This window comes from Calonectris borealis, chromosome 1 (assembly GCF_964195595.1).
Source record: "Calonectris borealis chromosome 1, bCalBor7.hap1.2, whole genome shotgun sequence".
Taxonomy (NCBI): domain Eukaryota; kingdom Metazoa; phylum Chordata; class Aves; order Procellariiformes; family Procellariidae; genus Calonectris; species Calonectris borealis.
Window position 1 is genome coordinate 213,857,195 of NC_134312.1, and position 24,492 is coordinate 213,881,686.

The 24,492-nt window shown below is 38.5% G+C and overlaps 1 protein-coding gene across 18 annotated transcripts in view; it reads right to left on the bottom strand.

The window, feature by feature from the left end:
* Nucleotides 1-760: 760 nt before the first annotated feature.
* Nucleotides 761-24,492, bottom strand: part of PICALM (phosphatidylinositol binding clathrin assembly protein) — a 67,529-nt gene continuing 43,797 nt past the window's right edge. For 4 of the 18 annotated variants that reach the window (XR_012672062.1, XR_012672066.1, XR_012672070.1 and 1 more), the window contains 10 exons: nt 22,167-22,316; nt 17,477-17,584; nt 16,427-16,558; nt 16,300-16,330; nt 15,370-15,469; nt 13,807-13,830; nt 11,707-11,766; nt 9,443-9,547; nt 5,708-8,756; nt 761-2,222 (listed from right to left, as the gene is read on the bottom strand). Coding sequence is in view for 8 of the 18 variants with exons in the window: in XM_075140246.1 (XP_074996347.1) it covers nt 3,178-3,270; nt 9,443-9,547; nt 11,707-11,766; nt 13,807-13,830; nt 15,370-15,469; nt 16,300-16,330; nt 16,427-16,558; nt 17,477-17,584; nt 20,176-20,256; nt 22,167-22,316 (884 nt within the window). In the remaining 10 variants the exon portion in view is untranslated. The other 14 variants (XM_075140246.1, XR_012672063.1, XR_012672065.1 and 11 more) reach the window with 14 other exon arrangements.

Consider the following 24,492-nt stretch of genomic DNA (forward strand, 5'->3'; position numbering starts at 1 on the left):
AGGAGGAAGGTCTGCCTTGATCTTTCACACAAGCTATGGACTGTGTTTCAGAACAATTTGTACCCTGGCAGTGACTGATTTAGCTAACAGGACACAAATGTGCACCTTTTTTCCACCTGACCCCTGATTCAGACAATTCACATTTTTGATATTCTGAGTGCAAGCAAAAACTACGAAGAAGTTGTTCTCTGGTGCTACGGTCCCACGCTGAAAGCCTCATTTGTAGGAAGGCAGAGATTTAAGTAAACTGTATATGAAACTCCCCAGATCTGGGCATGTGCATTATATACTCTAAAAATAACACGTTCAGTTTTTTTAATTCATGCTTTTAGAAACAAATTTTAAATCTACTGATCCGTACTGATCATTTTATGATGTTCATCCTTCAGGACAAGCCTCAGGTAGCTGAGAAGAGGGAAGTTCCATTTATATCGCAACTCCCTGTGATGAAAACTAGCGTCTAAGGCAGACGATGGTCTGAGCAAGCTGTTCAGAGCTTCATCAGCGTTTAGGTGGAAGATTAGGGAAGCTGCCTAAATAATTATTTTGGCATATTTATACTTCTTGCTCAGTTACAAACAGCACAAGTTTATTGCCATGAGTATTTTGAAAAACTAGAGATCATATTAAGTAAGGAATCCAGCTCTTAATGAGCCAACTCATTATATAGTGAAACTAAGGCCGTCTGCTGCAGCAGCACCGGGAGGATGGTGTATAGATCACGTCCTTCACAGATTCACAGTGCTGCACTTCCTGTCAGACAATATGCACATATGAAATACATTTGGTATTTTATTACGTAAACAAAGCAATTATCAGTGCACGTTTTAAGCAGCAAAAAGAAAAGAAGCACCTCAGACTTTCATACCGTAACAAAAGTTCTGTGGAAGCTGCATTTTATTTGAAAATCCACCCATTTTTGCTAACATACATTTTAATATTTTAAACAAAAATAGAATCTGCAGAGACAATGCAGCAAGTATGCTTAATTCATGTACAGAATTGCTTTCATATCATTGACTATCCTTCTGAAGGCCCCACACCACCCAAAAGTTATGATGTATTTACACAAAGCACCGATCAACAGTGCTACTTTAATTCTTCGTTAACTAAATACCCACTAGACATATGTAAGGAAGCTACTTCCCCTTTTTTACTTTTAAAAGGTACATGATCACAAACATGGCACTAGCCAAATGAAAAGGCTTTCCCCCCGCAACACACACCACCTCCATTTTTTACAGAAAAGAAGGAAAGTCTTAAAGTGAAAGCAATTCCTCACATTCATTTTGGAAAGGCCTTATAATGTCAAATGTAAAAATAATGACATGCCAAGCACAAAGCAATAAAGTTCCTTCCCAATGCACTAATGCTGAATTAAAAATGTAGTGCTTCTAGTCAGTTAACTGTTCCCTTGCAAAATCCTAGGCACAGAATTGACTATAAGGATTAATGCATTTTACAGCTCTTCCCTAATTCCCATATATACTGAGAATTCATTAGATTCAGACCTTTAAAATATTTAGTGCTCTGTATGTCAGCTGAAAAGCATTCTGAATCAGATTCATTCTTTGTGGATAAAAATCAGACATACTGTATACATCCATACTCATTTTCATAAGGAGGTTTTTTTGATACAATATTAATGTTAAATTGATAATCATAAATAAATACAAACAATAATACATAAGGAATGTCTACTGCAAACTGAATATATAATTTTTAAAAAAAGTTAATTTCCATTACTGCTGTGCCTACATTTGTGAGGACTGAAGAAAAGGTAACTGCAGAATTAAGAGTTAGGATTTGACCCTCCCCTGCCCAAAGTCTTGTTTCGAGTTACGGTAAAGGACACATCTCCATTCCAGACAGCGTTTCCAAACACCAATCTCAATTTCCAGAATAAAGGCTTCTCTTCGTATGTTACCGATTATGGATATTATTAGAAGCTTTAAGTATTGACGTGTTAGTCACCAGGACAAAAAACAGATCTTGGTCTTAATTCATGGCAATTCTTGTCTTTGTATTGTATATTGATGTTTTCTTATGGAGTCGTCCCAGGTTCCTTCATCGGTCTTCATCGTTTCACTGCATCATTTAATGGAAGAGGAGAGTTTGAGAGGCTGAAGTTCATTTTTTCCTGGAAGTGGGGGTTTACTGGTGAGCACATCTTTTTGGAAACTTTCCTTTCTCTTCCATCTACACAGTTACATAAACTGAATCTGGAAAGATTAAAAACGCTCGTGTTAACATCCAACAGAAGTAGGACTTCACTATAAACCTGTGTTTTCTTCAAAAATTTCCATTCTTCAAATGCCCCAACTACCCCAACAACTGAAGTTTCAAACAGAAACAAAAATTTTACAAAATCAGGGCCAGAAAACAACCAAAAGCCATCAGAACCAGCCTTTGGAACATCTCTGCATTAAGCTGGTTTGTCCAAAAATAAAAAACCCTACTTATCCATGCAATGACGTCACCAGTGGCAGCGTAACGCAGATCAACATCATTACGAAGAGAACTCAAGGTCACTTTTCACGCTGAGCCAGAGAAAGAGCACAAAGAAAAGCAGAACGCTGTGTGCAATAAAGCCTACTCTTTCTTTACACTTGATTTTTTTCATGTTTTCACTCATTTTAGTATTTAATCTCCACCTGCCCCGATTGATAAACAAGAACTCCAGTGCGCATCTGTACCAAAATTTAACCCTGGCACACGTGAAACCAAGTCTCTCCTCCTGCATAAAGTGAACTCTTTGGTCAAGAATCTGGTGAAGTGCACGAGCAGACTGCCAGCAGCAGTCAGGAGTTCGCTGATAACCAAGAACCCTACACATTTTCCTGATGAAATGGTAAATGCCGGGTAGTACCAGCTCCTTCTCCCCAGCTGCAGCAAAGTACCTCCTGTGCCGGCTCCTGCGGTTCAGAAAGGAACCATCAAACTTCCTTTCCAAGGGACTGCAGCAAAATGACGTGATGGGGCCTTTAAACCGCTGCAGTTAAGTATTCCGAGTTTCCAAGTCACTTCCACAATGCTTCCAACTCAACATGACTTGTTTTTATTTTCTTCAGAAACAGTTCTAGTCATGTTAATAAAACTTGGATTGGAACTTTAATTTTGTTTTATAGCACAAAAAACCAGCATCTCCCCAGAATAACAGACAATACCTAAGTTGTTCTACAAGAAATCCTGGAGAGAGAGCTCTGCAAAGGGATCCTTTCCTGAGGCTCTGTGAGGACTCTGACTGGAAGGGCTGGATGCTGCAGACAGCTAGTAGGAAAGACGACAGAGAAAGGGAAAGAAAAAGAAAAAAAGGTCTCAGAATGACAGAATATGAAAGCTGAACGTGTAATGAAAGGACAAGGGGAGGTTAAGAGGCAAACTTGGCAGAAATCAACTATTAAAACAAGGTGTTTGGTCATATGGAAAACAGAAAGCCTCTTCAGTGGTTGGTGTAATGCAGAAACAAGCGGGACATGACCCTCCAGGAAGGAAACTTCAATTGGCATTTGCCAAATAGGCAGATACCCTCGCACTTTCACAGCAGTTTTCTTCAAAAGAAGATACAAAACACTGAGCCTGACGCTCCTGTGAAAGAGGTTAGCGCTCTCCCCGCTTCGCTGGCAAAACTACGTACTGGCAGGGAGAGGTGAGGCTGGGGGCCTGGCCAGAGCGTGGCAGCTTTCCAGATGCCTTCTCCAGACGAAACAGCTCTCAGCATCTTTTCCTCTCAACATACGATGCGTATAAAAAGAAGCTGAAGAGCAGACAACAGATAATTGTCAATTTGGGCCTAGGAGGAGAACATGGGATATATTCCGGGGGTAGAAAAAAAAAAATAGATGAGAGTTTGTCAACTGCTGCCTTTTTAGGTGAGAACTGAAGACTGAGACCGATAGTCTATACTATCTATACTAACAAAAATCACATCCTATAGTCATGTATTTAAAGCACCACACTACAAATTCAGCCATACAAAGCACATAACTTACAAGTAGGTAAAATATGGCATTCCAGCTGCTGCTGCTGGAAGGGTCCAATAATCTGTAGGCTGTAATTGCAGGAGTATCTGCTATTTGTTGATTTTTTTTTTTTAGCTCTTTCCCTTCTTTGTTAGAACTTTCCCAGTTATAAATGGTGCTTTGTTAAATTCTATTTGCCCTCCTCCCTCATAGAGCTTGCATGTTTTTGCAGTTACAAATAAAACCGTCAACTTTCTCCATTTCAGATTCCATCACTTCAACAGTTTACTCATAATTGAGTCACTAATAACCAGTGCATACTTGCACTTCATACCCATTGCAAAAAACATCGTATGAAGATGTATTTCCTTTGGAAATACGGAATGCCTGCCAACCTACGCATGACAGGGAACATGCTTATGGGAACTGCTTGCAAAAGTGCCCAGAGTGTAAATATTGCCATTGCAAATTTAAATTTTTCACGTTAATGTCTATCTCGGAAACCACGTGGGGAGGAGGAGTTCTTTCAGGATCAGTACTCTCTGTCTGGGTTGGAATCTCTGTCTCCCTCCCGAAACCCCACTCCCGATGGGGCACTCGGATCCAGTCCCCATAAACAGATTATGAAAGAGTCATGAGAGAGAATGGGAAGTGCTTGAGAAGCAGTTTCAGGATGTCAGAAGTTCCCCTTTTAAACTTGGTTCTTCCCTTTGGAAAGCCGTAGCTCACACACCCCACCACTCTCCAGGATTTGAGCCAGACTAATGATAAAGTCCAACAGAGGCACAACTTCAGCGAGGCATGCCTGCTGCGACTTGATTTCATGAGACATTCTTCCTCTTCATGGTCAAATGGCTTGAAGTCACATATTAAAAATCCTGTTAAATTGAGTTGGCAAATCTCCAACTGATATCAAGTCCAAAGTAATGTCCCAGTTTGAAAGCAGTGTGGAAGATTGGTAGGTTTAGAGCTCTGTCATTTGTGCAACATCAGCGTGTAACCAGAAACAGAGGTGACGTTTCAGGAAGCCTGTTCAGGTTCAATACTGGGAAAGAACTTGACAATGCTACTTCCTGGATGCCACAGCCGAATTCAGACAAGACACAGTATCTTACAGTAAATACATATTTTTAACGACATTCCTCTAATTATTAAAAAGGAGGCCTAAAAAAACATGTGGAAAGTATACTTAGACAGTTTCCTACATTGCATTATCCGGAACACTGCTCATAAATATATCTGAAAACCAGAACCTTAGCAGTTTCTAAGGAGAAGCATTTAAAACAACAGCACTGGCCATCAGTTTCTCCAGCGCTAATACGTCTACAACTGTGGATTTAGCCTCCTTACTGCCCAGCGCTTTGTGACCTGACATGCAACGTACTGTGCTGGATCAGACCCAAAGCGTACTCTCACCTCCAACAGCAGTCGTCACTTCTCGCTGCTTCCAGCAAAGACAAAAACTCCCTGGAGTCGCAGTAACACAGAACCCCCCACCCATGAGTGAGTGTTGTGCCGATTCCCATCGTTAGCTACATACCGGTTTCTCTTTAAACAAGTCTGTCAAGCTGTTTTAGCATATATTTTAGGATTAACGTGCCAAAAGGAGCACCTGTAAAGTCTACTTTCTGGCATAAGTCTGTCCTGAACTATATCGTCTGTTCTTCCAGTTTCAAGACAACCCCCCCCAAAAAACAAAATCAAAAAATCCCCCACAAAACCAACTTACTCATTTGCACATTTACCTATTCTTCATCACCACCAGGCGATCACTCCCACTGCTTTTTCCGCACAATTCAGTGACGTTAATGACTGCGGTGTTACAATTCACACAGGTCCTGGCAGTAGGCAGAGCAATTTCTTTATTCTAGTTTAAATCTTAAAATTTTCACTACCCAGCTGCTTCCCCTCCGAAGGCTATGTCCTCTTGGGGGTAATCAGACCAGAATGTGTAACACTTAAAGGCATACCACTGATTTGTCAGTATCGTACCATTTTATATTAGCCAACATGATAATGTTTTTGGTGGTGGTGAACATTCAAGTGCTGCCGTCATGCATGACGACACTCGGGCCTTAAAACGGGCAGTTTATATTCCAGTTAACTCTACATCACGCAGATCTGGCTTGTCTGAAGTGTTTTGCGTTTGCTGTACTGTATCACACCTGCCATCGCTCTGGCTACTCTTTAACCTTGTGTGGACCACTGATTCAGCCTGTGCCTTCCTCATACACACACACGCTCTCCCCCCGCCAGCTAAAATTTAACCAACACAGCTCCGGCCATTCTCACTGTTCTGGGTAGCACGATAGAATATTTGCAGTGAGGGAAGCCTACCATTTTATCAGGGTGATATCTGTTTTCAAGCGGGAAATACTGACCCTAATGCAAGATAAGTGATTTCAAAGAAAAGAGGTACGCACCACTTTCCTTTAAAACTATAACTTCTGCACCTAGATTTTCAAAGAAGCAACTTACTTTCTTAATTGTTTGAAATTATTTTGCCCTTAAAAAAACAAGCTACCCTTGCTTTTGATAGCAACAATTAGAAATAAAGTTGCATGCATGTAAACAGAACACTTGAAAGAGAGACAAAATAGGTATGCCTAGAGGTAAGAAAAGTATATTTATTAAAACAAATCCATAAGAGTATCAAGTTAGGAACACCAGTTTGAATTATAAAGAAACTGGACAGCGTTGGGATGCCTATTTTACCACTCTGTATACAAAGCAGGAGGAATTCCCAACACACTACAACTTGGCAATACAATTTTTTGGCAACAACTTCATATCTGTCATTACGCTTTTAAGTACCTTCAAGTTTCTTTACTGTAGACAGCAACCAAGATCTATCAGCAGACTAGAGCAAGTGATATAATCTGGTGCTTTAAACGTAAATATTAAAAACAATTTACTTTTTGTCAGTGATGACACCATGGACAAAACTTGTATTAGAATAATGGTGTTTAGAGTGATCCACATGGGATGTAGGCAGTTTGAATTGTGAGCCTTTCAGACAACCATTATTCATTCTTTAAGGTTTGTTTACTTACCCCAAGAACACACGTGTTTATTTCTTTATTTTCCTATTTCTATTTCTGGCACAACAGGAGCATGAACTAAACCTAAACAGACAAATATGCTCTCAGAAGAGCCTCAAGACTAAGCATACAGTAAATTTAGTGTAATAACATTGTAATTCCCTTCCATGGCTATATGTTAGTAAACGCCATCTCTGCTGTGTACGGGGAAAAAGCTCTCGCATGCAGCCTTTGTTTCATTTTAGTTGCTTTATTGGTGTCAGCCTTCTGGAAACTCAACACCTGCAAGCAACGCAGACTGCGTGTCTCAGGGAAAACCCTTCCTGGTAACATAGCAAATGCTGATTCAAAGGGTGTGTTTTCTATCAAATTAACTCTCACCGGAGCCAAACACCTTGTCAGATAAGCACAATAAATACAGCTCTACACACCTCACTTGTGACTAATTCCTCTTTCTCCTGTTATGACAGCCGGCTGGGATTCAACCTGACCAAGCCCTGCAATGTCAAGTGATGCAGAAAGGCTCCCCTAGCTATTCAGGCCTACCTACCTGTTTATAACTGAATTAGGCACGTAGGCAGTTTTTTTTTTTTTTAAGGGACATTTCAAAATTAATGTTTTGGGAATTGCAGAAAAAACTCTTATCCTTAAGGATCCTTTAACTTGTTCTCTATTTAAGAAGTGTCATAAACACATTTTTTCCCCTTGAAATAGTATAAAACCCAAGTGAAAGATACCGAATCAGTTGTCTTAAGTGACAGTGAATGTGCAAAGCAGCTCTTGGAAGGCCAAGAGAAAGTCAATTGAAACCTGCATTTCTAGCTAAAGAAATCTAACAGCGCCCCTTTCAGATAAAGCCTTTTAAAAAAAAATTAAAAAAAAAAAAACTATTTTAGCAAAGGCAATGGACACTGCCCATGGCAGCACACAACTTAGCCTCTCCTGTTAAAGGATCAGATTCAGGCATTGGAGAAAGGTTGGAGGCTCTTTTCCTTTCCAAGCTACTGCTGAATTCTCTTCCCTCCACACTCTAGTCCCAAAAACACACTTACACCAACATATATTTAGGTGAATTTATACATGCATGTTTTTAAACAGTCATCAGTTTAACAGAGGTCTTTACAGTAAGATCAAAATACAGTCCCAATATATTACATTTTTCTAATAGAGTCATGATGCACAGTGTGAACTTTGACAAAGAAACGTTTGACTAGTAAGTGAAAACACATTGTTAATACTGGCATTCCAATCTGCCAGCTAAACTTGGCACTGCCTCTAACTACAGTTCACAAACACACACAGCCTTAATGATCTCAATATTTTCTGAAAATAGTGTGAAGGTGTTCAAGATTGTCCACCCCCTCTCCCCCCTATTTTTTTTAAATGTTTTTCCTACTGCAAAAAAAATCTTCAGATGGCTATTGGGTTAAAAAAGTGACTTCAGATAGAAAACGACAGAAGTTTGCAAAACAAACAATAAAAGGTACATATTTAACTCCAGTATATTGATAAAGTCAGTTCTTCTCAATGTTCAGAGTAACCCTTCAGCGCACTCTTTTATTCCAGTATGTTAGGTAATGAATCTATACGCAACATATCACGAGAAGCAGAAAAGCAGGCAATTTAAGGAACGCTCCATTTCATGTAACACCTTCCTCAACAGGGAAAGGCCAGATAGGTTTGTATAGCTATCGAATATCTTCACTGTGCTGTAAATACTGTCTTCTGCAAACACTTGGAGGAATACAAAGACCTTTAGAGAACACAATGGTTAAAACTAGATGGACGCGCCATGTGCCTCCCACGGAGAGCAGTCAGTACTAACCACCAGACGTGGGGTTGAAGTTTCGCCGAGTTTGATACCATGCTCTTTTCAAACCCATCTATAACAGTCATAGGCTTAAAAGGCTACGTACACCCTGTTTGTCCCCTGCAAAATGCTGTCATATAAGCATGCAGCTTACACTTAAAAAAAAAATGTTTACAGCTACTGCCAGACTTGGTTACTTTATAATCTAATACTTTTAAGTGTAACAGGTCAAAGAACAGTGCCACATATACTTAGGAAAAAGCTGTAGAAGCGCAATCTCACAAAGCCACACTTAGAGGTAAAGCAGCAGAGAACGTGAACTTTGGGGAAGAAGCCCGTCTTCAGCAAACAGCACAGACATTAACTATTCTTATCCTTTCACTGAAGTGTTGAGAATAACCTCAGTCACATTCCCAGACAAACAACGCCTTAAAATGCTATCCTCTTTGCTTCTGTAAAACAAACTCGGTGCTGCCACCCTGGATGTAGGAAGCTAGGAAGCAATCCTTGCATGAACAACTGGGCTTGCGCAATACATCTGTCCAACACAAGAAAATATTAAAATACTTTTAAAGAAACTGACCCAGCTGTAATTTGCCCCTAGCACCAATTATTTTGAATATACACACCTGTGCTCCCGGTACAGGGCCAAAAGGGTTTGGTGGTCTCATAACTGGCTGACTGTATATTAAAGTTGGCTGTGTCATTACTGGTATGCCTCCCATCTGTGATGGCTAAAAAAATCCAGACAACATGAAATCACACATAGCATTAGTACATTGCAAATATTTAAGGAGAGAAAGGAAAATGGTAAATTTTGCTCATATTTGATATATGCAATCATATAAGAAGTTTCTACAATATTCTGCAATAAAAGTTACTAGAAAGGAACATTAGAGCCTTTTCAAGAAATACTCTCAATAACAATTGAGCCCATTTAATCTCTTGCTGCAAAGATCTGAAACACTAAAATACTTGTTTAAGCACAAGCATTTGTGCTGGTCCTCTCGCTCCCAAAACTGAGGTCTGACAGCACTTCCCTGTCTGCCTTCGAAAGCACCAGAACAGTTTTACAGATACCAATGCAGAGCTGACAGAGTTCAAGAATAATTGTACATATAGTTCTTAGTTTTCAATTTATGTTAAGTCATTACACAATCAAAGTCTAAAGTGTTACTGACACTCTGGCTGAGGCAAATTAAGAGTTTAACATATATTAATGGTCTTAGAAATCAGGTTTTATTTATTTTACGTAGACGCCCATCTCTGGCGCTGCTTCTGGCACTCCCCTCGGGCTTGGGCTGATACCCAGCAGCAGTCCTGCTGAAGCAATCCCCATTCCAAGCAGCTTTTCCCCGACTAATCCTGGTGGTACTCCCATCATGCCAACCAGCTGCTTGGGTAATCACATGGTGAACCCATTCAAGAAACTGCCCCTGATGAAAACACCCTACAAAAAAAGTTAAAAATAACTGCTGGCACAATGAAGCAGCCAGGGGATGCTAAGGTACTAACGAAATTGCCTGTCCCGGTATGCTCTCACCAACAGCCTGCTACTAGACTGCCACTTAGAAATGGCCACGCTCAGAACTATGCACCTGCTACTGCTTTTAGAAAAAATTAAACACAAGGGTTGTAAAATGGGTCAACATTTCAGAGATTTCTAGCAGTAAATGTCCTGAGTAAAGTTTGAGTGAGCCAGGACAGTTTTCAGGATGTGTTATAAAGCCTACTGGTCATTCTGTAATGGCCCGTCTCACCCATCTGCTCAGACGTTGCACGCTTTTGAACAAGTAACGGCAGCTCAGGATAACAGAGCTACGGCTCCTGTTAATTCCAGTTTCTGTTTCACACTGGCATTTAAACCCCAGGATGAAAGCTGCTTTACGAAACATACAAGATTACTTTCTATTCACTAAATATGTTACCTTCCCCAGCTGCTGAATCAAAATAACTAAGAAAATGCTTCCAGTACCATCAGTGCAAAGTTGTGTAGATCCAATTTGAATCAACACTAACAGTAGTTTAACCACAACGACTTGGCACAGAACGTGCTACAGGAGTTCATGGATGGGTAATGGGGAACATGATACTCTCCCAAAAGACCCTCAAGAACACCGCTGGCCACTTTTGCAGTTCACTTACTGAGCATATACAAATTATAAATCGTTAATCTAATCTGATTATACGATGAAACATTTAGTTTACTTTTGTTATACTGATCTGTGAGCCATTTAACAGAATAATTGTTCTCTCCCCTTTTATTCACCCCGCAAAGCTGTGCCACATCAAAACCACACTAATAAAGAAAAGTTAAGGCATATCATTTCAGAAATATTTTAAAATTTGAGATAAGAACAAAAATTTGAACAACTTTTCAGAGCAACAAGCAGCAAGATCAGGTTTATGTCCAAAGCCTTCCGGTACTGGTGTGTCTTTAAGAGATTCAATTCTCAACCAACACCACAACACACGGCAGTGTCACAAACTTGCAGTTTTTTAATCGATCATTACAGATACCTTTAGCTGAGGTTGGGAGCAAGTATTTAAGGAAAGTTTCACTCACCGACAAAATATTCCCATTGTGAATATAGCTATACTCACAGGATACACTTATTTCTACACCAATAAAGCCCACCAAGAATAGACACAGTCTTAATCTTAAAAAGTTCACGAAAAACTAAGCGAGGTGAGAAAGGACAGACTTAATTTCAGACGAAAACCACTGAAGTAGTTCAGAAAACCAGGACTCAATGATTTGGTGAAGAATAAACCAACAGGAGCTGAAATTCAGCCTTCAGTAAAATAGTTCAGAAGAACGACTGCTACCAAACTATAAGCAATCAAACGATACACAGCATTTGACTTCTTTGAGTTGCAGGAGTTCACTTACCATCCCATAGCCCATCATTCCTGTCGGCGTCGTGGCAGGGTATGCCATTACAGGTGGCGCCTGGTGTGAAAAACAGTGGTGAACTGAGAGGAGAAGAGATCAGCTGCATACTGGCAAGACATGGCTTTCTAAGGGTCAACTGCAGCACTTCGCTTATTACGAATACAGCAAAGAACAAACAGGATTTGCAGTCTTGTGTGAAGAGTGTATCCAAATTATTTCAGATGGAAAACAATACCTAAGCTAAATTTTCCAGGCGATCTTGGCAAATCTATAATTATGTATTTGCTTTTAACTTGTTAGGATTCTGGCTGACTAAACTAAACTGCAGCTACCATTCTCTCAGCATCCTCTTTAAAGAACACAGTATGAGACACAGAAGTTTGAGAGAGAAAATTCAGGAAGCAGAAGCATTTTTCTAATCCCATGAGGTATATACTTATATTTTGAAATCAGAAGTAATGGTACACAAGGAGACGTAAGAGAATTTAAAGACTGAAAGACCAAATTACCATTGCTTCTGCCGACATTACAGGAAATCTCTTCTCCTTAGCCAGGGTGTACACGTTATGGGGATTCTCCTACCATGCTTCAACACAAATTCAGCTCTAACATGAATGTCCAACTTGCATTCCCTCTCACTCAGCCACTTAGTACAGTGAATTTGAACAGGTTTAAAGTCCTCTTAGTACTCTGCAGATATGTTTATATCACCCTTAACCTAAGTTAACTTTGATGAAGTTACAGTAAGATTGCTGTCAACAGACAAAACCTGGGGCGAAGCTACATTTTGTAAACAACTTGGCAATGTATACGTAAAAAAACAGCTGATAACCCTTAGAAAGAAAAATATATTAAAGACAGTTCTTCATATGCTAGCCATATTCTTTGTTCTACAGTTTCATTATCCACTTTCTAAATTAGTATTAACTAATTTTTCGGTTCCACCCCCCGACTCTAAATTGGTGCTTATAAATATTCAGATAACTTGCTGTCTATCCACTCCACCTCCTGTTAGTCTCTCCTTTAAGAAAAACACAGTCTAATTTTCATGCTATCGCTGTGGGGATTACTATTCATGACAAGACAAAGACCATATACATTTCTTGGTACACAGAGATTATTGATACAGAAGAGAGGGAAGTGACAAAATACTAATAGTACTGGATTAATTAAAGCAGATAAATTGTAGCATCAAGAATAGGACATCAGCAAAGCTGCTTCTGGATTCAGTTCTAAGGTGTCAGCTGCCTTTTCATAGACATTAGCCAGTGTCACTGGCATTTCAGTTGCCATCAGAACAGATTTCCCCAATCGAGAATTACCTAGACTCTGTACTATCCATATATTTTGCACACAGCTGGCAAAGCTATCCTGAAAATTACTTTTTGTCCGTTTGTTTTGCTTGTGTATCCACACCTACACACACACAACCGTGCTGACTAAATTTATTTGAGTGCTCAGGCATGGACCTACCATCCTTTACTTACAGAGCTACCCTGCAATAAAAACAGAATACAGGGAAAGACCAATATCACTGTTGACATAAAGAAAAAAATCCTTTGAAATGAAAGACTGCATTCCTCAGACAGCAAGCACAGGTTATTGCTTGCCCTTTGTAAACTGTCAGCATGGATTTTCTTTTTACACATAAGCATTAATGACATACTGGTCTCTCCCCACTAAAAAAAAAAAAAAAAAAAATCAAGATCTACCATAAACGTGGATAAAGTGCCAAGTAGAACAGAAGCCCGTGAGGTTTCATGCAGTTATTCAAACACAAACATTTTTATCTTCATTCAAAATTCACCAAGTGCATTAAAGGCAGCACAGACACACACCCCAGCTCTCTGGCAGCAAATGGTACAGTTTAAAGCAAGGAAAAATAATCTTGGTATTTCCCATGCCATCATTCGAGTCAAGAGCCTGCAGACCACCTATGAAGTTCGTGTATGCTAGGAAAAGCTCAATTTTTGGCACACCAAAGATTTTAAAATGAGAAATGTGTAAATAGCAAGAAGGTTATGAGATTCTGCAACAGCAGTGGTTAATATCAGCATGCCAGTTGATTGCAAAAAGGCTGTGGGTTGTTTCACTTACGTATTGTGGAAAATGCATGCCATTCTGTATTTCCCAGGGAGAACAATTACATAATGCAATAACACTGGATTAGAAGCAAATACTTACACAACGGAATATACACAGATAGCATTTTAGTTCACAAATACATTAAATGTTTACCCCAACACATTCTTGTAATTCAAGTCATTTACTGAGACAGCATACACCTGTGATACTGTCATCGTTATTAGGTTTGCAACTGTTTTGCATAGTCCATTTATTTGGTATATGCCTTTTTTCCAAAGACGAGAAAGCCTTATTTTCAAAAGCATATTTATTTAGCAAGCCGCAGCAACTCCACAATAAATAGACCAGCAGAGGAAGACAAACTTTTTCCCCCCCTAGATTATTTCTGTTTCAAGTCTTTTATGTTAATAGAACAGTTTCACAGGAAGAGAAGTGTCTCAACAGTATCTCTAAACAATAAAAGCTGTTAAATGTAATGACTTATCACAAGAAGATGTATATACAAGACATGAGTTATTAAACAGATTCAAGCACACAAGTAAACTCAAACCACCAGTCATTAAAGCAGGTGAGTAGTTACGGTTTTTTTAATATCTACACACCCTCCAATAAGGTGCACAAACATTTCTCCCTACTTAATGCAGTGAGCTGATAAGGGACACCCAGTAGGGAAGAGGTGGTGGATCCAGGGAAACAAAACTCTCTCTTTTCAAATCCACAACGTTGTATTATTACACTGTGGATTCAACCTCCCCCAGGCAGTTACAGAGTCAGATGCAATAAATCCTCGGGGGCGGATTGTTACCTATTCTGTCCATGTACAGCTCTCTAGGTCATTGGTGAAAGAGTGAGTAGGATTCACATGCAAAAATGCTCTGTTAGCATTGTGAAAACTACTCATATAAACTCGTAACCTCTTTTTTTTTTTTTTGACATGTAATTAAGAACCCTCGCTCTACATGCTACCCAAAACTCCTTGCCAATACTACCTGCTACAATAGACACTATGAAGTTGATCACCAAAACTGACATGCATTAAAAACAATTGCACACATCGGGGCGGGAAAGCAGTAGTTACATACATTAAGAAAGCCCACACCACTGCACAGACACCTCTACAAGCGTCAAGAGAATTAATCTCTCGGCCCGTTCTCGCCCCCAGAGCAGGCTGAGTTGTAATGTATACATACTTGATGTATCAGTGCACCTGAAGAACAGACTTTTCACACTTCTACTTTTCTAGACTGCAAAGTGGCCCCCCACACACCACTGGAATTCACGGTTTTATGTCAGTTGAGTGAAACACAAAGGCTGCTATTTTGCCATGAGAGAGGCTGGTCAAACACTACTGAAGTTTATGCTAAAGCTGCACATGTCACATCACAAACTATTTACTAGAACCACAGAGCTAGGAAAAACAAATCCAAGCAGCACACATCTCAAACTGACCACTTCTTCAATTTTCTACTACCCTTTTACTGCAACTATAGATAACTTTCAAATTTCTCTGTTGCACATCAGCCTGCATATCTAAGTTGCATGGAACTCACTATTTTAAAGTAAGTATTTGCTTACCAGCGTCGGAGCACTCCACGCAGTTGTAGGTGCGATCTTGGGCTGCCAGTTGGAACCACCTGTTAATTTCTTTTCACCTGGCTGAGTCCAGTTTACATCACTTCAAATAAATTTTTTGAAGAATTGTTAGAAAACATTGGATTTTCTTACAAAACTCCCTTAGGTGAACACCATTTCTCCTCTTGGAAATGTGGCTTCTTTTGTTAGTGAAGAAACTAATTTAGCAAAGGAGCTGATAAAAGGTCTCATGACAGCTTGTTTTGGCTAGGAAAAGTAAGGTAAGATGTTCAACATGAGCCACCTCAGCTTTATCTAATCTCAGTCAAGGTCCCCAGTATAGGTAAGTTAGTCGAGCTGACTTTTCTTGGGTCAAGATATAGTTTAGTTAGGAGCAACTGCATACTAGATTTCTGAATGATTTCAGAGTTGGCACAGATAGTCCCAATAAGCCTGAAATTCACTAATCACATTCTCAACTTCGCTCCTAGAGCAGATGTTCACTACTCTGGAACACAGCCTGCTTCAAAATGCACTTGTCTAAAGGTCAACCACAAGTCGGAGGTTGTAGTTTCACAATCTCTAATACAGCTCTGCACACATTCAGATCACACAAAGTATTTACAAGGTGTGCTAAGATTACCTACAACTACAAAGAAACATTTTGATGAACTCATTTCCTAAATATATACAAAGCCTGAAAGGAATCAGAGACAGGAGGACATCTTGCCTGCTGTTATCACTGTCACTACCCCAGTCATCTTCCAACAGCTCTCAACAATTCATTATACCTTGTCTGAGAAACGAAGTACAATCCCAGACGCGCTCTGAAAGTTAACATTATGTTGTTACGCACAGGTCTGAACCTGTACTTTCATAAAATTTTACTATCAAGAAAATCAAAATGCTCAACTTTTGATTAAGCATACTCACTTTTTAGTAGTTCCATTTCCAATGCCCAAATCTGTCACAAAGTAGAAAAAGATACTATTGAAATTCTATTCATTTAAAAGAATTAAACAAGCATTTATATGTTCAATATAAATGGTTCAATACTTACTGCCTACAAGATTGGCTAAAGATGAATCCAGATCATCTGACACTAATTTGTTAGGTGGTACTTTGGCAACTGGAAGACTCTGGTTTTGAGAGGCCACTGTTGGTTTTAGGAGACCACCTAGTTCATCAAAGCCTTGGAATGATACACAAAATAAGTTATTTGAATCACAGGCATCCCATGAGTGTCGTGACATTCTATTAAATACACAGCAAGTTCAACACAATGGCTAAAATACAAAATTTAACCTAGTGATGCTACACTATAGTGGATATAAGGATAAAACTTATTATGCCTCTTGATAAAGGAGATATTTACTATAGAAAGGAGATTTCACTTTACTAGTTTAACCTACGTGACATCAATTTTACATGGAATGGATCCACCGTGGCTGCAAAGCAATGAAAATGTAAAACAAAATAAAGAATAAATATCTGAAGTATTTCAATCTTATAAAAACGCCTATGTATTTGCTTTTAGCAGATCACCAGTTTGCCCAAAAAGAATGCGATGTCAAGAGTCCAATGTCAAAAGACCAGAAAGTATTTACTTTCCAGATGCTCAAAAGAACAGAAAGAGTACGAACTATGACTACAATCCAAATTAACTGTGTATGTTTTGATAATTTACCATTTTCTGAAATAATCTTAACATCAAAAGAGTAACATCTAGGCAAAGAAGTGCCAAAAATATGTTGCACAGATTTATAAAATTAAGATGCAATATTACCTCTTCTGACCACACTCTACAAATACAGACTTAATTTCAGTTGACAGCACAGTAAAAATGAAGGCTGTTCACTGTGTGAAGTTTTAATGCACAAAATAATGCACAACATTTCAGCAGGGAGCACATAGAAATAGTAAGGAAAAATTATTTGATTAATAAAGAAAAACTGGATGAAGAATGCTGCTATTGACCTTTTAAATTCGGCTTTCTTTTCTTCAGCTGGAACACTGTCACAGCAGTATGAGTAAATACAGATTAAGAGATTTATACCTCAAGAATAAAAGAAGTTAAAGGACACGTCATCTATTTTAGTAAGGGTCTTACCACCAGAATCTAGGACAACATTAGAAGATTTGTTTCCAAACACAGACTCAAAGTCAACATTAAGGCCAGCTGATGGCTGTGGTTGAGCAACAGGAGATGGAGTGAACCCTGTGGGGAAAAAGAAAGAAGTTGAATGTTTTTATACAGCACTTCCCATGAATCCACCTTCTTTATCCAAGACAAGCCAAATAAATATCTAGATTATTTAAGTACCACAGAAAGGTCCAGATTACACCCTGATACCAAGAAGCATTTAAGAAAAAGAGCTGGTAGCAGTTTATTTGAAGTTTATTTGGAGTTACTCCTCCAAAGAAAGGTTTTGTCTCAAAAACTGGGCAGACAGGCCATAAAAGACACTCCTCCCCCCAACTGCTAAATCTCTGGACTAACTATTCACATCTTCCTTATTCTTTTACCAAATACTTACAATAAAATTGAGAAAATAATCACCATGCTTCTCCAGGAAAAGAAGCTGGCTGGGTAGAGAATCTGCTTCAAGATTACCTGCCTGAAGATTATTCCCTCCATGTTTTATATGAGTTGAGCAGTTCTCTTAGATACAACTGGAGTAAGATCCAAAGCATCCCGAAGCGCCTGACTAGTAATGCCTTTGATTAGATACTCTTAATACTAATAATTTTTATAGCGCTTACTTATTTTTGGACACACATTTTGCAGGCGACCATGTTTTGCAGTTGAGTTTCTAGTAATTATGGCAAGATACAAGGAGTTAAAGCCAAGCTTCAACTTCTATTCCTGTCTGAACTTACTCCATCTGTCTCCTTCTATGTATCTGTAAAGCAGTGTTCTCCAAATACACAATTTTTTTCAATACTGTGAAAATTTATTGCAGTACAAAGCATTGTGTATGAAGTTCGGCAGTACTAAGTTGATAGTTCAGTAATATAGAAGTGAATACTGCTTTGTTTCTGAAGTTGTATTTTTTAAGGTTATATATGATCACGCACACAAGTGTGCATGTACGCCATCTTGATATTCAGGCAATTACAGAAGTAATTATTACTTTATATGAAAAGCATCTAAAAAATGCAATGCCATCTTGAAAGCTAGCTCTTCTGGTTTCTAAAAGAAATGTTGATGATACAGAGAAACAAAAGAAAAGGTTTACAAATGCTTTAGCAGTAAAATATCGCAGTGAGCAGAAATAACTGACGAAGAATACTTCTTGGATTTCATTTAGCTTGCTGTGACAGCACCTCATTTCCATCTTACTGTTTTCCTGAAATAAGTCACATTTCAACCTATAAAATTAATAACTATAGGATGCTATCCTAGAACATAAACTTCACAGGAAGAAATTTGGGTTACGTGTTCCTTCCTATTTGTCTTAAAGGAACATACAACTCATAACTCAAAAGCATCCATCACTAAGAATTTAAACAATGTACTTTTCATTAAAAACAAATCAAAGAAAACAGCATACAGCAAAACATGGGAAGCAGCAATGTGGGAAAAGATAGGGAGTAAATAAACAACAAAACAAAATGAGTATCTTTATGACAAGTATACTGTCAAATTGTAACAAGCCATTTCAGAGACTCTGAGCTGCAGATACAAATTCCTTTGATGGGATGTCCTGCAACTCTTAAAACCTTGCCTGTACCAGTAGAAAACTTGACTTACGATAGCTTGTATTTTTCTTTAGAAAACGGCCTTAACTGAAACAAGCTGCGTTTCCTGCTCTCACATTTTAGGAAGTTTCAAGCTTTATGAAGCTAACAAGATGAGATGAGCCAGAAGACAAAATAATACATAGGACTCCTTTGAATCAGCCTCTGAAAAAGATCAAATCCTACTCCTGGTATCAACCACCAGCCCAGGGCATTTTGTCTAACATGGATGTTTTGAAAGGTGCAAAGGTCAGTATTTTTAATGGAGTTCCTTCAAGGGAATAAACCAACAAGACCTGACAGAAACTAATCATCCTGCATTTTGGATATAGAACAAAGGGAACAGAGTCATATGTAGTATTTAACCTTTCGTTAAATGACTCTAGGTAATTTCTATTTAAAGACACTAAACCAAAATGTGATTTTATGGTGCTTTTAAGAACTAACTCTTCCATTTATTGAAGGTATTCCTAAACCTTGCATAGAAACAATGTTAATGCTCCCTGTTCAATTTGGTTTAGACAGATTATCATCTGCCACAGTCCACAGCCCATCTAGCAACTGTCAGGATGGTATTCCTGAACCATCATCAGTACTGGGTTACTATACAGACATTAAAAAGCTGCACAAATGATTAGCCAGTAATTTAATGCAGCAGATACCTCTTTCTCATGTTCTGTTGCAAAGCTTTGTACTAGTTTAGTGCACTGTTTAAGAGTAATATATCAACAAAAATGCGCTAAGCGGCAAGAACATCCCAAACCCTTTATCTTAAAAGCAATGAGGTTGAGTGAGATGAGAAGATACTTATAACATGCAGGTCTTGCGTGGTAGGTAGCAACATGTAAACTACAAGAGATCCTGAAATGGGGAGATACTCATTTCATGTTTAGACTAAATAAGCCTTAGTTTAGCACAAACTGACAACACACCTAGCACAAGCACGTGAATAGAAGTTGGAGCCACCATAATAATGCACTTCTGTAGCCAATAACACACCTACTAATTCTAGGCACACAGCACATTCAAATTTCTGTGTTTGTGGTAAGGCTGTATCCCATTACCTACCTCCAAATAGACCAGCTACAGAAGAAGGCTCATTGCGGAAATGAGAAGCATTAGGGTAAGCTTGAGGACCACAAAAAGAATCTGATAAGGCGTATCACACAAGAGAGAAAGCCAGGAAAGGAGAAGAGGGAGAGTTACAGAAAGAGAACCAAGATATATTGTTTATCTGCTATTCAAAAATTTAATTTCAGGTCAGTCTATAAATCCACATATACTCTAATAACATAGAACCAATGGAATGAAATCAATACACATCAGACATACAGTAAGAAACAAGTTTACATTATCTATAACACAAAAGGGGAAAGCATGGTTTCAAAGTTACAACTATATTCGGATAAATACTTTTCTTCTTTTTTTCAAGCAAATGCCATGTTTTACACTCTTGGAAGAAATGAGTGTAAAAGATTCAAGGCATTTTTCTTATACCTGAAGTATAAGGATACAGCCCAATAGTGGATTCATATTTGGTTGCCACAAAGGGATTTAGTTCAGTAAATGGATTGTAATGATCTAAAGAATCAGAAAGAGTTATTTTAAATCCACATTCACATTATTGTAGCACCTTGTTTGTGCTACAGCTAAAACTGCATTTACAATTTACATATCAACCTGTCAGGAGGTCACACTTTGGTTCTAGATATATCTTCAGAGAATGAGACATTGGAAGGAATGCAATGTATCAATGCCATCCATCTCCAGCAACTTCAGGGTTGTCGTGTGATGAGTACTACACAAACCAGCGAGTGTCACAAAAACCCACCAGGCTCCTTGTTTACAGCCCTGCGCTGCTACAACTTTTTGTATGACTGCAGAACAAATTATACAGAGAAAATCTACCTGACTGAATAATAACCCTACTAAAAAAAACAAAGCTTTATTTCAAATGATCATTCTACATTCACATGAACCATACAAATTTTATTGGAAGCGTGGGAAAGATCGATTAGAAGCATAGGCCAGATTATTACGCAGGAGTACCAGCTTGAAGTATTTGTATACTACTGCCTCAGCCAACTAATCCTCCCTGGGAATTGTGGAGAGAGTTCTTGTGCTTGATCTTGCTTGCCTTCTCTCTCCACCAACCAAAGACAAGCTAGGAAACTAGTTAGCTAAGGTGCCAAAGTGGAGGTGGTATGAATATCTCTAAAAAGATCCCTTTGTTTTATCTCTGTTAACAAGTATCAGAGATATCAAAGATCTCTTTGTTATAAGAGTCTAGATTCTTCTGTGATCAATTCTAGTGGGGTTCAACCTGCAGAAACAAAGCCCTGTTGGTGCAGCATGAATGACCTTAAACCTAGCTTTGCTTAAGAACAGAACTGACATGTAATTAAGTGATTTTTAGTTTATGAAAGCTAACTTAATTCTTCATATTGAAAAGTAATCAAATTACTATGTAGCTCCACCAACAGAAACGTTAGAAGGATTTCTAACATGACAGCCATGTTGAATCACCTCCAAAGTAAGATTTCAACAGTTTTAAAAAGGTGAGTCATTAGTTTATTGCCTAGTAGGTAAACAGTTTGAGTAGACCATGCACCAGAATGTGCATGGCTTTACCAGTTTTGTTAATGCCAACACAACTGGGGGAAAAACACCCACTACCAAAAAAATTAGATTAAGCTCCTATGTTTAAAAAGAACATTTCAACCTGAGGAACAAAGAAGTAGCATTTTCTTTTCATTCCCAGGCATATATAGTATTTTACCTTAAAATGCCTAAGCATAAGAGACTTCGTGTAAAACAGCACTCAAACAACTGCTTTAACTAAGTTCCTTTACATCAGGTAGAATCCCATCTAGGTAGTCAAGCAAGGATTTTAACACCATTTTCATGGCACAACTACTAAATCAAGTTCTAACATAGCACAAAATCAGCCCCAAATGACCAGCTTTTAGTGCCTGAAAGGCCCCACAAATATACTTTAGAAACTGAAATAATGTTAAAATTTTTAGGAAATAGGAAATGAGTTTAAAATGGTACTTTACCAACAAACATTTCATGTGTGGGTGTCCTACTGGTGAAAGTAGATACATCAGAAGACACAGACAGATGAGCAGCATCGTTAGTTTTTGTAAGGAAAGGATTTAGGTTTGGAATGGCATCATCAACACTATCAACAGTAGCAGAAAAAGGATCTGTTCAATTCCAGAGAGCAAGAGAAAGAAGAAAAGGGAGATGGATTTAGTTACATGCTGCTTCCTAGGTACAGGAGAGTAAGAGTTAAGAAGACTCCAGGAAGTATAGTTTTCTCCTGACATCTCTAAACTTGGGATGACCTAGCTAATTGTTTAATTTTCAAATTGTCCAGAATTATCTGTTCTTTGCTCAAGAAAAATACTACAGATACTAGCTACACATTTACTTTTTTTTTTTAAATTAATACCATCTTGGTCTTACAAAGCATGCTTCTTCCATAGTGTGTTTTATATTGAAAATTAGTATGTTATTCTTCTTTGAACACGATCACTTTTTGCTTCACTCAGTCATGGCCCAACACTTGCAACAAATTCTCTGGAGCAGAGACTGCCTCTTAGCATAACAGAACCCCAGGTGCTAAGTGAGGATTTGATGCAATACCATCCTGAGGATAGCTTTAAAAACCCAAACAAACAAAAACAATGGAGCTGTACTTTTCCTTTGTCTTCAAACTGTGTTTATGGATCTTCTTTTCTTACTGGGCATTATGAAATTTTCAAGAGCTATGAATACACCAAGGTAGTATACAGGACAAAAGCACTGTCCTTACTACCTGGGGCATCAGGAGCAACAAGCTTGCTGTGGATATGCCATTAGCTGCAAGCAAACAAAAACCTGCTCTGAGGGACAACAGCCAGTGAGCAGTGACGAGGAAAATGTTCCTCAGTAAAAAACTGTCGGACCGTACTGGGGAATGAAGGAAACATGAATCTATGCGAGTCACTTCCTGAGGCATATAGGGGAGTTTCGAGGTTTGCTGAGGATGGATACAATTGCCAAGCTAAAATACTCCTGCACCCCAGGATCCAACAGATAAACAGGATAGGAAAGGCAGCTACAATACTTGTTGACAGAAGGAGCTCTGGTTTAGCTGTCTGGCTTCAAAGCACACAAATCCTTGATGGAAAACTCAAGAACTCACTAGTGAGATCAGCAAGAGTGGCATCTAGCCCTGTTTCTTTTATCACAGTGCCTAGAACTCCAACTTACTCTTCTAGGCAAAACCACTACAGAGAAATGTCTGAATAATAATTATAGGAGATATTTCTTAAGTACTTAAGTTTCTGGCCTTTTTTTTTTTTTTTAATACCTGGTTAGATTACCAATTTATCCACAACTCTTGTAAATACTTGTAAATACATGATGTGTGCAGCAGCTTCAAAGTGTAAGTTATTTTCTCTCCCTGAATCTGACCTCCTGATTCTTAGCTATAAATTCCACACAGCTTGATAACATGTAGATTTCAGTCATATGCAAGTCAAACAAAATGAAATTTTAAAACCATAACTGCATTATTCTTTGCAGGTTTAATAAACGCTTTGATTTTTTGCAAGCTCAAGATATCTTATTCAGCAAGACCTGACTTCTCTCCCAAATTGCTTGGCTACATTGCAAGAATGAGCAAAGTACCTTAAAAGGCCTTTTTCTAAATCATTCAGTCAGCAAAATGACAGTGTCCAACACTGAATAAAGGATAAGCAGAATAAACTAATATAGTATTCGTAATATATAACAGCAATATAAATGTAATACAATATGTATGTTTTAGATAGTAATATTACCACCTAATGCACTTGTGGACATGCCAATCAGCCGGTCACCTGAAATAAAGTCCTTGCTTTCAGGTACTGCTTAAAACTGTTGTCTTTGAATGCTATTCTAGAAGCTGTAGAACAAACAGATCTGACAATAAAACAGGTTAGATAATCCTTTAGTCAGCTCCTGCTTGCTTTTTCTGTTGCTGCTTCACATTCTTCTGATTCTATTGGTTCTCCTTGTAATTGGAAAAAATCCAAACAGATAGGTCAAACTGATTATTTCCACACTGACACACTTGTTTTGCTTCTGAAGTTTAGGTACAAATTGATAGGCTGGCAAATATATCAGACACAGCTGGAATGTGTCTGGTATCCCAATAAACAGCTCAGATGAAACACTAAGAATCTAAAAATGACAAAAAGTTTTTAACCATATTTGTTTGAAACTACTGACCACTGGAATTATTTTACACACGCACTCAACAGGAAAATTACTACATACTACTTTCTGTTCCCAAGTCCCAAGGTTGTATATGGAGTTTCATGTGTTTTGACTAGTAAGACAATGAAATACAAC